The sequence below is a fragment of the Equus asinus genome, unplaced genomic scaffold (genome assembly GCF_041296235.1).
Source record: "Equus asinus isolate D_3611 breed Donkey unplaced genomic scaffold, EquAss-T2T_v2 contig_197, whole genome shotgun sequence".
In the NCBI taxonomy this organism is placed as follows: domain Eukaryota; kingdom Metazoa; phylum Chordata; class Mammalia; order Perissodactyla; family Equidae; genus Equus; species Equus asinus.
The window spans coordinates 1333462-1351000 of record NW_027224846.1 but is presented as its reverse complement, the minus strand read 5'-3'; the positions used below and the strand labels follow the sequence as shown (position 1 = coordinate 1351000).

The 17539-nt window shown below is 37.1% G+C and overlaps 1 protein-coding gene and 1 pseudogene across 1 annotated transcript in view; one reads left to right on the top strand and one right to left on the bottom strand.

Annotated features, from left to right (window-relative positions):
* The window catches only part of LOC123275642 (ATP-binding cassette sub-family D member 2-like), a 62628-nt gene extending 52033 nt beyond the window's left edge, over positions 1-10595 (bottom strand). The window contains exons 1-3 of the mRNA XM_070503516.1: positions 10471-10595; positions 4398-5933; positions 2674-2854 (exon numbers count right to left, since the gene is read on the bottom strand). Of these exons, the coding sequence (XP_070359617.1) occupies positions 2674-2854; positions 4398-5606 (1390 nt within the window). The 5' untranslated portion in view covers positions 5607-5933; positions 10471-10595. The remainder of the gene's footprint in view (positions 1-2673; positions 2855-4397; positions 5934-10470) is intronic.
* Positions 10596-10988: 393 nt separating this feature from the next.
* Positions 10989-17539, top strand: part of LOC123276501 (regulator of DNA class I crossover intermediates 1-like) — a 60908-nt pseudogene continuing 54357 nt past the window's right edge.

The window sequence follows — 17539 nt, the reverse complement described above, 5'->3', positions numbered from 1 at the left end:
GCAAAAGAGTAAGCATTTGAACCCAGGCAATCTGATGCCAGAGCCCACATGGTAAGAATAGAATAAATATTAACAATGAGCCACCTGAATTCTTACTACTTGCTGAGAACTGTTTCAAAGCACATTAAATACATTATATACAATTTCATAATTCTGTAAGATATATATTACTATACCTATGGTTAAGAGAGGAAAACTGAGGCATATAAAGTTTATGCAAATTTCTCAAGGATGGATAACTACTAAATAGCTGAGTCAAGATCTGAACAGTGGCCTGCTTCTTTATTGTATTGTCTTTTTTTCCTCTATCCTACTTTTTCTCCCTTTTCTCTTTGCCATTCTTCTCTCATTCACCCACTTTTTCCACCTATTTTTGCTTTAAAATATACAGTATCATGTATTTAATTCATCTCTAACATAAGGGACAACTCAGGGCATAAGTGTAAATTAAGACTGAAGATTAGATTAGAATATATGATATGTAATTCCAAGACCTAAAGCCTCAAAGATATATCATTATTTAGAAAAAATAATTTTGTATGAGTAAAATGCTAACAATATTTTCATGTGTTAAATCATTGTAGATCAAATGTCTTTAGTAAATACGTACAAACATTATAAGCGTATATATAGTAACATTAGAAATTACAGAAGATATTGAAGCAGCTTCTCATAATAATGCTGTCATATGAATTTATTTTTTTCTTCTATGAAATTCTTATACTGCTTCTCTTTGTATAAAATCCTCTTTTGAAAAGAAGCTTTAAGAATTACTTTATTTTACTTGCATCACTGTGATTATCATAATTTCAATCTGAAATTTTAATGTTGTTTCTTTAATTTAATATGATATTTTCAGGATTTATTTTTAAATATCTTATTACATCACCCATAGAAATAAGATTGTTAGATTCTTTGCATACACTGTTTACTTCTTACTGGTCTCTGTGGGGTTAATTTGTCACCATTAATAGCTGCATTTTCTCTGCTCTATGTTGAATACTCTGGGGTTTTGTAATAAGACAGTGCTTCCAAGCACTAAGAGAACTACACCATAATCTTGTCATTGGTGTTGTCTCTATACGTTATATATGAAACTTTTAAAACATCCATATACTTAGATCCACTATGAATATCTGATAATTTTGTTGTGTCTTACTAAAACTAATCTCAAGACCATAAATTTTTGTGTCATTTTTTTCTCCAATACTTTTTTGAAAAAGCAATTTATTTTATCTTATAATGAAAGGATTATGTCTAAAAATACTATTACTAACAACGCCTTATTCAATATAAACTTTTTAAATGATTTTTTAAAAAATAAAACTTTGAAAACATAAAAATAGATAAAATTCAGTTTCCCAGTGGTCTAAACACAGTATTAGACAGTTGAGTTGTGGAGTATATTTGGTATATCTATAGTCTTATCACATGGGATTGACAAATTCCAATTTACTAAAATGAACAATTTTAGGGTAAGAATGACTCAAATTTGACAAGTTTTTTTGTAATAATTGGTTAAAGCATTGAAGCACTGTTTCAAAATATTAAAGTATAGGGTAATTTTTTTACTTGTTTTTATTAGATGACTTCAAACAAATAATTCTTAATTCTACACCAAAAATAGCCGTAAAATAGTGTGAATTCTGTTACCTTATTCTCAGTGTTGCCTTTTGTTTCCTAGGTAATAATTGTCACTCTGTATCAAGAACGTCAAGAGCATGCTCTGTACTTTATAAACATTATTCTGTTAAATCCTCCCAACAGTCCTCTGAAGCAGCCTTTCCAATTCTCGTTTTACAGATGAGGAAATGGAGGTTCAGAGTTTAATTAACATGACTAAGAGGATACAGGCAGGAAGAGGGAAAGCCACGAGTTGAGCAAAGCTCTGTCTTACTACAAAGCCCATGCTTTTATTTAGTTACTTCAACACTAAGGCCAATTTTGACCAAGTGGTTTTTAAAGAGAAGGGGGAACGTTAAATTTTGGAGGAAGAGCAGAAAATGCTGCTACTTTAATTAACTCCCCTTTGTCTCTGCCCATTAAGACCCAAACTCCCATCTCAAGTATTACAAAACGTTTTAATATTGTTCTTGTTGTCCTTATCTTTCTTAGTTATCCCAAAGATGAAAAATGTTGGTAAAAACCACTGGGGTGGTGATAGCTAGAATTAGACAGGGGCAGCTTGACAACCCCTACCCCCACAATGCCACCAAATCATGCTACACAGGAGGTTTATACATGTTACCTACAAGTAGAGGAGATCTTGTTCCATGGTGTGAAGCACTTCCTAAAACAATATTCCTAGTTGCCTAATGTAGTCAACCAACTCTGCAAATCACAAAACAGGGCAGATCCAGTTACAGAATATTTATAGACTAAACACATGGGATGTGCAGAACTGAAGTTTAAAACACATGGAGAGAACTTACACTGCTTTTCAAGATATTAATTTGAAATATCTCACAACTGGAAAGGACTTTTGAGCCACTTATCTCCTTTCACATTGCAGGTATTATTATTGGATGTTGCAAAGTCTGCCTCTGTTTCTGACCATTAATGACCACAGAAAAATGGCTACATATTCAGTTTCACTCACACAAAACCAGCAGTGACACCTTCAAGAGAAATAATCCTAAACATATATTGAAGATTAAGCATAACTGTCATTACCACCATCTGCAAAGCCAGTTGCAGTGATAATAGGTACAGCCACCATAATCAGTCCACTGCTGCTCCAAACATACTTCATCAAGAACTGCTCTATCATGATGTACCACAAACGTTTGGATAAAATGAGGTTCATCTGATCGGCTAAAGCTTTGTAACTTTTCTGGAGTTGCTTCATTTCCACCTATAGAGGGAAAAAGAGGCAAGAACCCAGCATGAGTTATAAAAGTAAATACTGTATGTCTGGAGGCTTTCTTTAAAGATAGGTACACATTATTTTGTTTTACTTAGTATAGTATGATCTATGATTCTAACAACTAAAAAATACAGATTAATAGAAGAATGAGTCATTATTATTTAATTTGGTCACACCTATACTATTGAAAAAAACCCATGATACTTAGTAAATATAAAGTACATGTCAGTGATTTATAATTTTTATTTCAAAATTACTTGCATGAGGTTAAAATTAAACGATATTCTATAAGACATGAGTAAACAATGTTAGAACTTTATCCTTCTTGATCACACCAAAAATATTTGAAAATAAACACATGACACACATATGTGTAATTAGATTCCATTTTCGAACTAACTCAATTTGCTGGATTTTGTCTTAAATGCCGGAGGCCTACAGCATGCTATAATTTAAATCACTGAGTTCAATGATTCAAGAAGAATCACAGGTCAATATGACTAATACAACATATAAGGCCAATTTTCAAGGGGGAGTAGAAGTCCTAAATTTGCTTTAAATTTTCTTCTTCAGATTCCTACTACTGTAAACATTTGTCTTGATAACTAATGATGCTTCAAAAAGTAAAGAATTCTGCTTGGGAATTAAAATACCATTTCAACTTAAGAATACCTGAATATTTCATTTGTACTAAGTCATTTGTATTAAGATTTCAGATGCATCACCTTAAAAAATTTGGTCGTATTTAATATTCTGAGGTTACTTCAATGCTCTGGAAGTTTATGTAATTAGGCTAACTATTTTAGGGATCTGCTTAATGTCGAAAATCTTTAGTATTCAGAAATAACGTTCTGAAATTCCTTTTCTCCTCCTCATTTCTTCTCTAATCTTAGCTTTTCTCTCAAAGCCAGACAAAATTTCATTTCACTGCCTCTTTTTATTTGTGTCAAACATGGTGCTGAACATTAACTAAGAGTTGGAAATGCTATTTGTGAGACACACTCTCCTGCACTTCTTAGGACTGAGGACCCTCCATTGCTGACCAGACATGCAAAATTGTTAAACTTGTCTTTCATGTAAAAGGACAGGGTTTTTTTTCCTCTTAAAAACAAAGGGCCCTCAATAATAACAACAAGAGAATACCATCCTAAATTTTCCATCTCAATGGACATGTGTTTACTCAGTTTCCAAACACATTTTCTTCTAATGTTCTACACCCAATTAGGATTTAAGTTTTAAGAAAATGCTTCAGAGATAATTCTGAGCATGTTTGGGTAACTGAGGCTAAGTAGACTGAGTGCTGAAAATTTTATTCTCATGAAACTTTAGAAAAGTTTGCACTCTATAATTCTTTAACAACTTGTGAGTAAAAAGGGTAAGGAAGCATACATTCTAGTACAGGTTTAGATGTCATAGGAGTCTAAAATGTTAAAGAAGTGGGTCCATCAACAGTACAACAGATGGTATCTAGCACTGCAGTGGCAGCTTGAACAGTCTCACATTTCACCCATCATCTTAATTTCTATCTTACCTTATGTCCTCTGTAAAAGGCAATTTCTTCAACATTGGCTATAATTCTGGAGTGCACATACCGCAGATAGCCTTTTCTATGAGCTTCTTCAGCCACCAATTTACCAAATTTGGGAGAGCAGGCTTTCAACACTTTAGCAGTGGCATATACCACAAGCCCTGCTAATAGGGTGGGCCCAATTGGGCTAGCTCCTCTGGATGTAGCAGTCTGGATGAGCGTATAGGAGGTCAGGATTACATCTAAAATAGGTTTGGTCAGATTAGAATACAAGTGAGCCACAGATTGGGAGAACATCATAATATCCTCAGTAAGAGACTGGTCAGGGTTTGCCAGCCTCCCATCCATATTGATCACCTTATAAGAAGTCTGATTTGTAAAACAGGTTTCATAGGCATGGCCTACTAGGCGAGTTCTGAAGGCCAAAGCCAGTTTGCACTCCAGGTACCTTATCGCACTGTTCACAGAGGTAGCAGGGATGGCAATCATAAGCCACTTGAGTAATTTGATGATGAAAGCCAGTTTGCACTCCAGGTACCTTATCGCACTGTTCACAGAGGTAGCAGGGATGGCAATCATAAGCCACTTGAGTAATTTGATGATGAAAGCCAGTTTGCACTCCAGGTACCTTATCGCACTGTTCACAGAGGTAGCAGGGATGGCAATCATAAGCCACTTGAGTAATTTGATGATGAAAGCCAGTTTGCACTCCAGGTACCTTATCGCACTGTTCACAGAGGTAACAGGGATGGCAATCATAAGCCACTTGAGTAATTTGATGATGAAAGTCCGAGGCTTCTTTTCCACAATGCTTTTCACGATTTTTCCATCCAGACCAGCCACATAGATAGACAGAAATGTTCTCGAGATTAGAGCCACCGAGTGGAGGCAGAGCCACCCTGTTTCAGTGGTCACAAGTTTTGGAAAGAGAATTTTCCAAAGTTCTAGTAGCTGTTTGAAAAAATCTGCATTCACTCCAGGCGAAGAATTTTTACAAGTGGTCTCGGTGCAATGCAGTATTTCTCTGTTCTCTGCAGTCGGGTAAGCTGCTTCTTTTCTCTTCCTGTGGCCAGATTGCTTTAAACGCTTGCTAATGATGGGATAGAGGGTTTTCAGAGCATATGCCACAGCCACCAGGCAGGCAGCCCTTTTAGCAGCGCTCGATCTGGTCCATTTCACTCGATCAGCTGCTGCATTTAGCATATGTGTCATTTTCCCAATTACCCAAACCGGCTTCAAAAAGAATTGGTTTTAAAAGATCATGATCCCCCGGAATCCCCAGCAAATGTTTCAGAAAGTCCTACAACGTTCCATAGTCCGCAGCATTTCTTCTCTTCTTTATTTAAATTTTGCTTTTGTTTTTTTCAATTTTGTTCTGCTGTGACAGGTGCAGCGGAGCTCAGACTCCACCGCACCTACTGGGGATGATTCCCTCAGAAGCTCAAGCTGCACTAAGCCGCCCCAAGCTCCTCCCTCACAGGCCCCTCATTGGCTGTGAGGATGGTGGGACCTTGGAATCCTCGCCGCTTCCCTTTGAACCTTGAAAATGAGGAGAAAGCAAAGCGAATTACATCCTTAGGCAGGAGTCCAAAGAGTTAAATGTCTATTTTTGGAAAGGTCGAATCAGGGCAGCCGCGGGAGACAAAACCTGCCCCAGCTACTGAGCATGCTCAGCGTCACTTAGAAACGCACAGAAGTTTCAGAATATACATCACTCCTCTAAGGTTTTAGTAGATACCACAAGGGGAAGAGCGGAAAGAAAAGGAAATTTCCAAGCGCTATAAAATGAGATGAGGGAGAAGGAGCTAGGGAGATGAGGGAGGAGGGGCAAGAGGACCAACATGAAATGAATGTGAAAAGGATATGGAATGAATCTGAAAGGGTATGGACTGAATCTGAAAGGGAGAGAGAGGAAAGGGACAAGCGGGAGGGACACTGGAGAAAACAAACTATCAAATACTTAGATCTGTTTTTCAGTCCCATTTTATTTTATTTTTTCTGTCTGTGTTTCTCATGAAGTCCCAGAATCTATCAGACAAGTCGTAATTGAGGGCATATTTTGTAAATAAATAGGAGAGAAGTCTTCTGCAATATAGAAAATAGTTCTTTGCTATATCTCCATCTCTATGTTTACTTGTCCTTACAATAAAAATCTTCCAGCCCCACAACTGCTATTTTTAGCAATGCAGATCTGATGCACTGGTATTTATTTACAAGGTGACTATTGAATAAAAAAGAGCAGTGTTTCACTTCTACCACCCTCTGTGTCCTTTAGATAGTTGTTACTTGGAGGTGTGTGACTTTATAACCTAAAGTTAACCATTTGGGAATCCAACTGGAGTTAGATGGTGGAAATAGCTTCTCTGGGACCTTACTTCATTTTTTGAGAGTTCTTTGTCTTTTGCAAACTTTTGTTTTGCTTGTTTTGTTTAGGGTTAGAGATAATCTATTGGCTACTTCCCACTTTGGTTATTTGATTCAAACAAAGAGTGTTAAAAAAATTTTCCCTACATCCCTAATGGAGGACTTAAACTGCTAAACAGTCAAGCGAAATTCTGCATACTGTTAAATATGTAAAATGTTTAGGTAAGGATGAGTGTGTTTTCGAATATGCAAAAACATTTTTGCTTCCCCACACCCACCACCCCCCACAACATACATACACATTTCTAGTCAACTGGAAGCCTGGGAAGATATGCATTAAATTAGAACAGAGGTTGGCAAATTATAACCCAACCAGTGGGCCAAATTTGGCCCGCCACCTATTTTTTTATGGCCCTTGAGATAAGAACAGTTTTTACATTTTAAAATGGTTGAAAACGCATCACAAGAATAATAATATTTTGTGGTGCATGAAAATTACATGAAATTTTTATTTCAGTGTCCATAAATAAAGTTTTATTGGAACACAGCCACACCCATTTATTTATTTACTTATTTTCTATGGCTTTCAAGCCACAGAGCCAGAGCTGGATAGATGAAACAGAGCCTAAAATATTCACTATCTGGCCCTCTTCAGAAGAAGTTTGCCAACCCTTGTGCTAGAATATAAAACCTGTCTCAGTGTTGAATGATCTTCATTATTCAGTTTACTGTGAATAAAGAACTATTCTCCTTTTCACAAGTAACAATAGCCTTAAACTTTTAAAACTCCTTTCCCATGTACCTATATGAATTTCAAGAATCATCACAGGTCTCTTTTCACTTGTTTGCATTCAATTCAGCAGATTGACTAATACATGAGTGGCAAATTCATGCAAATTTCTTTTATAGCTGGCCATATTAGCAGCACAATCTATCATTCATTCCATTGAGACTTTCTAAGTCTGTATGTAGAGATCATAGTGTTATAGTGGTTATTTTCAAAATCTTTTATTCCTAATCTCACGTTTTTCATGTGTCAAAGTAAGGATCTCTTACCCTTATAAACTTTAATTCTTTATGTCACATCTCCTGACTGTGATAAGACAGGTGGAGGGCCAGGGTAAACTTAGCTGGGGGTGATAGGAGGATGTTCAGCCAGGCAGAACACGTTCACAGAGGGTTGCACCGGTCAGCAAGCAGCTGGCAGTCGAGGCAAGTGGCCTGCATCACTGGCATAGGACAGCCACATCAGGGGAGGAGCAGGGCAGTGGGAAATCTAGAAGCAAAGAAGGTTAGAGATCGAATCAGGCCTGCACTTAGTTGTAGGTAGGTCAGTTTATCAACTGATAATGAAGCTAGGGTATAGGAACAAGCTTTTATTGGCTTGAGTGAAAGACTTATTAGAATGAGGAAAATAATCAAGATAGAAAGACAGAAATTTGGTTACCGGAATTGTGGTGCAGGGAAGGTTGGAGGCCAGTTACTAGAACTGGGGAAAAGGTTAATGTGAGATTTGACCTAATGATGAGCCACTTAAGTACAGATGTAACTATCACCATTTTAATTCCACTCCCACCCTTCACTCTACCCTACCCCCAAGAGTCAGGGTTGGTCCTAGCATCTGAGACCAAGCTCAAGACTTCAGGGAAGGCAGAGGAAGAATTCAAGATGATAGGAAAACAGATACATAATTCCAGTTGGAAATATATGCCATTTAAGTAAGAAACTAAGAATGTCAAGGTACTTCTTTCATTTTTTATATTGCCATGCAATTAAAGCAGAAAGAATGCTAATTTAGTTTGAATTTCAAACTAGGTGAGAAAAAAAGAGTGAAAAAAAGTCACTTGTTACTATAGTAAACATAATTCAGCCTAATTTCCACTCAATCTTCTCAACTTTACATGTGTTTATATGGGAAAGCATTAAAATTTTTCTTAAGAGAGGAGAAATAATCTTAAAAAAAGATCTTGAAAATGAATGAAAGTTAAAAAATAAGCAATAATTATCAAATTACTCTGTTCTCAAGTGTGATACTCTCAATGTCAGTGTCACAGTGGGCATTACCAACAACCATGGAAGAGCAGGATTAAATAGACTTTATATATATATTAGAGACTATATATATATATACACATATATTAGGAAAACTACATGCTTTATAAACAGTAAAACATCAGAAATAAATTTTTATAATAAAGAGACCTACCTATATAAGTATATGAATAAAAATGTATAATGTAGATAATATGTGTTATGTGTTTAGATAGTAAATCACCAGAGAGTAAATAATTTTTAGCAATAAAGATAAATTAAGGTTTAAGATTTGGGATGCATTTGCTGAGAAGGATGCATTTGCTAAGTAGTATTTTATCTGTGCTGTATTCCTTTCTTGAACTGTTTCCTGACCCAAGAGATTACCTAATTGCCCTACTGGCCCTAAAATAGCACAGCATTTGACTCATTATCTACCAGTCATGCTAGCCTTATTCATGTGAGCCACAAACACAATGAAGATGAGATCTTAGGTCAATATTTCATCTGTTACAAATAACCACCTAATAACTGGTTCATAATGAAATGTCTTTTGCTGTGAAGGAAAACCCAGCAAATATCTTGTCTGAGGATGTATCTCATAGGTTAATCTTTCCTTAGCCTAATTTACCACTTCCACTGCCTCTCTGTGACTGGAAAGAAAGCAGTGACTCTAGTCAGAGAGAAGACACGGTTCTATCCAGCTCCCACTTCTTGACTCTTCTCAACAGATTGGTCAACCTGTCCTTTATGTCTCTACCTATAGAATATATTTTAAAAGGTCAGTCAATCCTCTCTAAAATTATTTTCCCCTTCTAGTTAATTTAGTTAATTTGTACCTGTTTCAAAATGTTGAAAGTAGGAAAGGCTAACACACTGGGCCATTGCTTCTGACTCGATTGTATGGTTTAGTTACTGAAAAACAATGAGCTACTCCATGACGAAGACTAATTTGTTCTGAAATGCTATACTCACTTGGTTTAATTCAAACCAATGATAGATATACTTTGGTGAATTTTTGTGACAAAAATCAGTATTTCTATGATTAAACGATGTCTACCAGGGCACATAATCCTATTTTAGGCAACTATATTTTAGGCACTATTTCCCAATGAGTTAACAGAAAATGTATCATATTTGAAAATGAGAGATTGCCCAGGTTAAAAATCTGGAAAACAATCATGACAATTGGGGAAAAAAAACCATTTTGTGCATTTGTTTGGTACAGGAGATTTCTAGTTTCTAACCAAAATATCATAGAACAGTGTGTAAGATAAACGTTTTGTGAGGATATACAAACATAACACAGAAACGATCAGTAAAATCCAACTTTCGTTTTGAGATTTTTTTCGGTAAGGTGTTTAAAGTCTTTGGGTCTTTACAGCTAAACCCAGTTTTGATCAAGCTCTCTAAGAAACCCACAAAATGGTAAGTTACTACAGCGCAATATTTCTAATAAACAACTGTGTACTGAATATTGAAACTGCACGTGAAAGATATTTAAAGGATTTGGATATGGAGTGATGTGGGAATGGAAACATCATCTTGAGGATTACGGATCCATATCTTTGTTCTTGCCTTCTTTTTCTCCCCTCAGTCTGTTCTTTGACCTAAAAAAAAAAAGGCTGAGACCTACAGCAAAGTAAATAAAACTATGGTGGGGGTGGTTTGAAACACTAACCCTGCGGCCACAGCCCGACACTTCATTTCTTGAGGGTTCCTTCGCCCGACCGGTTGAAACTGCTGTGTTCTTCCTCTTTCGGACGCGCTGCCTTCCCACGGCGTCCCCTGCGGCCCTCTCAGGACAGCGTCTCCGCAGAAACCGCAGAGGCTGCCGGGAGACCCGGAAGGAGCCTAACCAGGCCTCAAAGGCTGTAGGGAGGCTGGGCTATAGGCCCGTGGGCCGGAGAGGAGCGGGCTGAAACCGAGGAAGCTGTGGCTTAGCACTGAACGGAGCCGTCTGAAGTGCAGCTGTCAGAACCCCAGTGTCTTCTCAGAAGTTTTGGGGAGATGAACTGGGTCGGGGGCTCCCAGTGAGTCGTGCTGCTGGAGCTTGAGACTGTAGCCTTGCGTCCCTGGACGTGCATTCCCGTCATGGCGCCTCTTTCCTAGGCCTCGGAGGGGAGGGCACAGCCTTGCCTGGGGGCAACTTGCTAGGAGAGGTCTTTTAATCTTCCCCAAGCCGGGGACCCTAGCACCATGTCTCTGCTCTTAAACCGAAAGCAGCTCAGCTTTTCCCCCACTGTCTTTCCAAAAGCTTCACATGTGGGGCCCGCCGTGGGTGAGGTTCTCTGCTCTCCCTCCCCCGCCTCCCGGGTCCTCCTCCTCTAGTGAGACCTCTGAGCAGCTGAGCCCTCTTCTCGGCCCTGCTTCTCCCTTTTCCATGGGATTTCTTTGCGTCAATATATCATCTTTGCACAAATTTGTAAGGCGTTATGGAAGAGGCCATTCCCTGCTGCCCTTAAATCCATTGGTGGGGGCTCGTATCCACCATAAATCCAATTTAGTTTGTTTTTGCAAGGGAGGGAAAGTGAAGCGTTTTTTGCTTTAACTTACAAGAGAATTTACAATTTGTTTTGTATTTAGAATTAATCACATAAAGGAGGATGAGTTGACAGTTTAGCTTTATGTAACCTGTTCATTGCTGTTGACCTTCAAGTCCACTAGGATAGAAATCATGTGGGCCTGTAATTTCGTTTGATCAAATTCCCCTGACGAAAAGAATTGTTTTGATTGAAACATTAAGCCATTAAATACAATTTTTGTCACAAGTAGACCCAGGACAGTGATGATATGGTTAGAATATAACACATTTAAATTCTTAGGAATTTTATAAGAGGAAAGACAGCTTTTGTGTTCAAGTATTGTAACGATGTCTGATAATTTTAGCAATAGCATTTATCCTGTTGAAGATATGTTAGCATCGTATTTTAGAAGTTTATCTGATTTATTCCTAGCTAATGTTCTAGCATCATGCTTCCACTTTGGAGAAAAGTGAAAACTCACTTACAAACGTCACACAATTTAGTTGATACATGATTATAATTTGATGTTTTTGAATTCTTTAAAATGTGAATATTAAATGAGATACAAAATCATCTTACAAATGCTTAAGCAGTATTAAAATATAGGTGCTATTATTATTCTGTCATATATCTTCTGGTTATTCAGGGAGTAGTATTTTGGTTGCTAGTGGGAGGATGCAAAAGCAATGTACTGCAGGAAACGTGTAGTCTAGGATTGTGTTTCTCAAAATGAGATAGTGCTGCACCTGGAGATATTAGGTCCCAGGGGGTTAAGAAACCACAGAAGAAACGTGACACATCTCCCTGGAGCATCAGTTTTATTCACAGATCGGAGGAAAATATATTTTTTAATTTAAGTAAACATGGATATGTTATAGAGTAAAAGGCAAAACTTGTGTGAAGTTGTAAGAGAAAATATGGAATTTTAAATAAATTTTCTTGGGGAGGTTGGGCTCGTTAGGGTCAAACTCCAGATTGGTAATGAAAAAATGAGTGTCTCCACTTTGTACTATCCCAGCAAACAAAGGTAGACAAGATTAGTTGATCATGGCGCTCTGACCATGAGGCCGTAAGGGCCTCAGAATCTGAGACAGTGCTTAGTAATCACTAGCAGTTGATTGGAGCTGCTATAGAGTAGAAGTTTTAATCCTTGTCTCAGACCATCCTTGAGTACTTGTTTATTTCCCTCTGTTGTAGGATTAGTTTTTGTTTGAAAATTTTGAGAACTGTTAGGAACTTAAAATACAGACGAGTAACTAGAGAACATTTACAAAGCTCTCTCAGAGCTGCTCCATCAGAGAATTCGGCATTAATTAATTCAACAAATACGTTTTTACTTGCCTCCCTGTTTAGGGCATTGTCAAGCTGTATAGTGGGATTCAAAAGAGAAAAAGATAAAACTTTGGACCACAAAAAGAATTTATGGTAGAATGGTGAGATTTGAATTAGGTGAATGATTTTAAGACTAGATAGTTAAATGGTACTTAATATATAACAAGTGCTGTTGTAAGAACTTTTTGTATATTAGCTCATTTACTCTTAAGAAGAACCCTATGAGGTATGTACAAATGTTATCCTCATTTTACTGATAGGGAAACTGAGGCACTGTTAATGTTAAGTGGCTTGCCCAAGGTCACCCAGCTAATCAATGACAGTTATTTGAGAACCATATGCTTAATGGCTATGCTATGCTATGCAATGTAGAAATACGAGTGTTGTGAAAGTGGCACATGTAAAGGGCTATGGATATTTAGAGAACAGAGAAATTACCTTAAACCTTGAAGGATAACAGTGTTGCACAGAACAAGCGCCACAGAGAAACAATGAAACACAGGTTCTTAAAAGCTGAAAAGGAAGTGAGATAAATAATTATCAAATTGGAGACCTAGTTTTTACCAAGGCTTCTTAGAAGAGATGGGTTGGGAGGGCAGTATTAAAGAACCTGAAAGGATTATTTGGCAGACAGTAGATAGGTCTGCATTAAGACAGGAAAACACTTGCAAAGAGGCTTTCTACCTTTTTTCCAAGGAAATGAATGAAGCAGGCTATAGCAAGTTTATATTTTGGTTGTAGCAACCTGATTGTATACACTAAATCAAACCAGGGTATTCTTGTTGTGTATTATAGGGACCTGATATACAGTTTAATTGCAGAATCATTTGATAGGAGCGTCTTTACAATTGCAAAGGTCTTTGCAAGTTTTCTTGGCATAAAAGAAACTTGGCATTTAATTTTTTGCTGCTCTTCTGTTTGGGGAGTCTACCAGTCATATGTAAGATTTTTTTTGTGAGGGAAGGGACTGGTGGCTAGGGAAGAAATAAGCTTTCCTTATTTTGCTTTTTAAATTACTTGGTTTGGCTTTAGTGTTATGCTTTGTGGACGTCTTTGAAGATATAACATTTCATTTCAAACAAAGTCTCATTTAGGGTAAAGAGATTTGGTCTAAGCTGAAACTAATTGACATATCTATGATAGCAGTTCCCAGTCTACTGTCCCTGAAACTTGCTAATCAGCCATAATGTCAGATTTTTCAATTTAATGGTTTCTTTCTTTTTTTCCTAAAATTATATTCTTTTTTTTGACTTAAAATGCCCCTCCCATTTTAAGTCCTTTCTTTTTTTCTCCCCCTGCTTTTTCTTCCCAAATCCCCCCAGTACATATTTTAGTTGTGGCATGTGGGACGCCACCTCAGTGTGACCTGATGAGTGGTGCCATGTCCACGCCCGGGATCTGAACCAGTGAAACGCTGGGCCACCTAAGCAGAGGGCGCGAACTTAACCACTCGGCCACAGGGCTGGTCCCAAGTCCTTTCTTGACAAAATTAAAAATATGAATCATTTGTCAGTCTTACCAATTAAATAATTTTTTTTTTTTAGTTGTCTGGGAATCATTGACCTAGAACTCTAATCTTTGTTTTGTACTTTTACGTCAGCACTGAGACCCTGTGTTTTCCTAGTCACATTGAGGTGTAAATTTGAAAGAGGACAGGTATAAGCACTGATCTTTTTAATTTGGAAAAGATTCTCTTTTATTTTCAGTATTTGGTGATTGATGATTTGTTTCACCAAATTCATAGCCACCTCAGACATGAAGGTGGTAGGAAGAGAAGAGAGAAAGGAGAAGATAAAGATGTGACCAGTCTTTGGGCCTCGATATGCTATTCAGAATGGGATCAACTATAGATCTGAAATACAGCACTATACATGCAGTGTAAGAAGACTTTTTGTTTTAATTAGAGGAGGTTTATTTTTATAACTTAGATTGAAGAATGCAACCCGTGTCATAAGAAAGACACAGATAAAATCCTGTTTGAATTTAGGTGAAGGAGAGGTTTGCATTTGTAAATGTAGGCCTAGAATATTCACCTGTGCAAAGTATTTAGTGAGTGCTATGTACCAGGCACTGTGCCAGGTCAGAGTATAAAGTAACTGAAATTTAGTCTCTTTCTGAGAGATTTGTAGCTTATTGGGGAGGGGGGAATATGACATTCCATAAAGTTTGAAAATATTGAAAGATCAGGGGCCAAAATATATGATTTAAAAAAAACAGTGTGAACAATAGTAGAACATAGGAAAGTTTTAGCTGAGAGTTTGGCAAATCAGAAACAAGGCTAAAGGAAAGTTTGATGGAGAAAAAGAATAAAATAAATGTTATGTAAATAGTTGGAGACAAGATTACTTATTTAAATACTTAAAAATGTATATATGTGTCTGCGTGATGGTGAGGTTGAAAACCAGACTGAGAAGTTGAAATTTGATCTGTTGGATATTGAGGAGTCATTCAAATTCAGAAGTACCACAGTGAAAGTGGTATTCTATGACTGTTTGTTTGTGGTGGTAGTGGTGTGTCGTTTGGAATATAGTGGTGAAAGACTCCAAGACAGTGATACCAGTTAGGATTCTTCTGGGGAAAAATAATCAATACTATTTTTCCGTTTTCTTGTATGACTATATATTTTCCAGATCAAATCAAAACCAGTCCTAGGGCTGGCGCGGTGGCCGAGTGGTTAAGTTCGTGCGCACTGCTTCGGCGGCCCGGGGTTTCGCCAGTTCGAATCCTGGGCGCCCACATAGCACTGCTCATCAGACTATGCTGAGGTGGTGTCCCACATGCCACAGCTGGAAGGACCCACAACTAAAAATACACAACGATGTACTGGGGGTCTTTGGGAGAAAAAGGAAAAATAAAATCTTTAAAAACAAAACAACCCCCAAAAAAGCAAGCAAAAAAAACCAGTCCTATGTGAATTTGGGTTAATTATTAAACCTCTCTGTATAGGAGCAGATCAGGTTGTGAGGGACCTTCATAATGGAAAAAAGAATACAAAATTGTGACTACAAAATTAGGTATAGGGCTTGGAAGGGGAATATGCAGATGAAGGGCTCTGAACTTAAGTTTAATTAGCTTTACAATAAATTCTCTTTACTGTGAATTAGCCTCTGTCCCTGCATCTCTTTCTTCATCTGTTAAATGGGGATAACACTTAAATGTACGGTGAACATCATCCCAGTTTGCCTAGGACAGTCATGGTTTATGCCTGTGATCCTAGTGGCACGCCCAGTTTAGCATTTGTTTTCGGAGTTTTTGTTTTTTAATTAAATATAAGCTACCATTAATGGTTCCGTTAAAATGAACCCAGATAGAATCAGTGAACATCCTTTTTTTTTTTTTTAACCTCTGCCGTGGTCTGTATTAGTGCATGAGCAACGTGTGCGGTGAAGAACGTTCTCACTTTAACATGTGGTTAAATCTGAAGACATCCAATGATAACCCAGGCCTGACACTTTCCAGATAGAAAGTAACTAACAGCTTCTTTTAAAGATAGCATGAAGGGCGCTTGCTGATAAAGTGTGCTGAGACATGAGTGGCTGGGTACAACTAACTTGCTGGATGGGATGGGAGAAGTATTTAATGCTGCTGTCTCTGCTATCCACTTGTACCAGCTAGTTGTAACATTGCATTCTAAGGTCTGAGAGATTTGTATAGCCGCCATGCCTGGGAGTGGGGTCAATAGGAAACATGGAAAATTTTAGATTAGGTGTAAGTGAAATATTTGCTAGGAATAGAGGCTAATCAGTCCTGTCAGAGTGCCTACCAAGAGTAGTAGGAAGGTTGTTGTTACAGTGGTTTTGTCAACAACCGTTTCCTTTTTCATAGTGTTTAGTAATGCTTTTGTAACCTTTTGGCAGCAGGGAGCTCAAATAAAGGAAAATTAATGCTTAATGATAAATACTGATGTTTTGTTTTTCATTTGAGTTGGTGAATCTATAACTAGTACACAAAATGTTTGCCAGCATTTAGCATCTCTCATGGTCACATGACAATCTGAATGCACAAATCTGCTGAAAAAGCATCAGGAGTTACTTTCAGATTTGGTAGTTATTTTAAGGAGATTATATCTGCAGACAATAGTTTGACACATGTAACTGCAGAACATTAAAGATAAAATTATTTCTGCAATGATATTATAAATAGAAATTTGATGGATCATAGCATCTTGGGTAAAACAGGACTCTTACTAAATTATGTAACCTGTGTAGCCAAGATACACTTGGAATTGGTTGTAGTTCATGTATATTTCACAGTTGTAGTCAAAGAGGCTTGATATTTTACTGAACAAAGCTACAGTTGTCAAAATTTTCAATTTTTTATATGCACAGTTAATGTAACTGAATTACAGTGTTTTTGAGACAATACTGATGTTGAATCCAAAAAAGAATACTTTGGCGTGTTGTTATAAGCTTGCTTTGTTTGTTGCCTTTTATTAATTGGATTTCATAAACATTTGACTCTTTGAAGAGTTACTTGATAAATCAATCTATGTATCCTGCATTGTTAGTGAACATTTTTGCAAGCAAGTCCTCTAAATTTTGATGACATTTTATTCAAAAACAGTTGAAAATATTTATTCAAAATATCCCATAAATGGAGTGAAAAACTTCAACTTTAGAAGCTTTTAGTGAATTATAATTGTTGAAATAAAGTTTTTAAGATTTAATTGTGAATAACCTGAAATACACATCTGTGTTGGGCTATCATTCACAATCTAAGATCTCTTCCATTGTATGACCCAGGAGATGGCTGTTCATGTTTATCATTACAGCCTGTAACTATGAAACAATATTTTCCATGTGAAAGTACTATAAGAATTCAATCTCTAAGAACTTATTTTAATTAGGCTCTGTATTCTGAATATTAGGTGGATTTCTGCCTTATCGATTGACA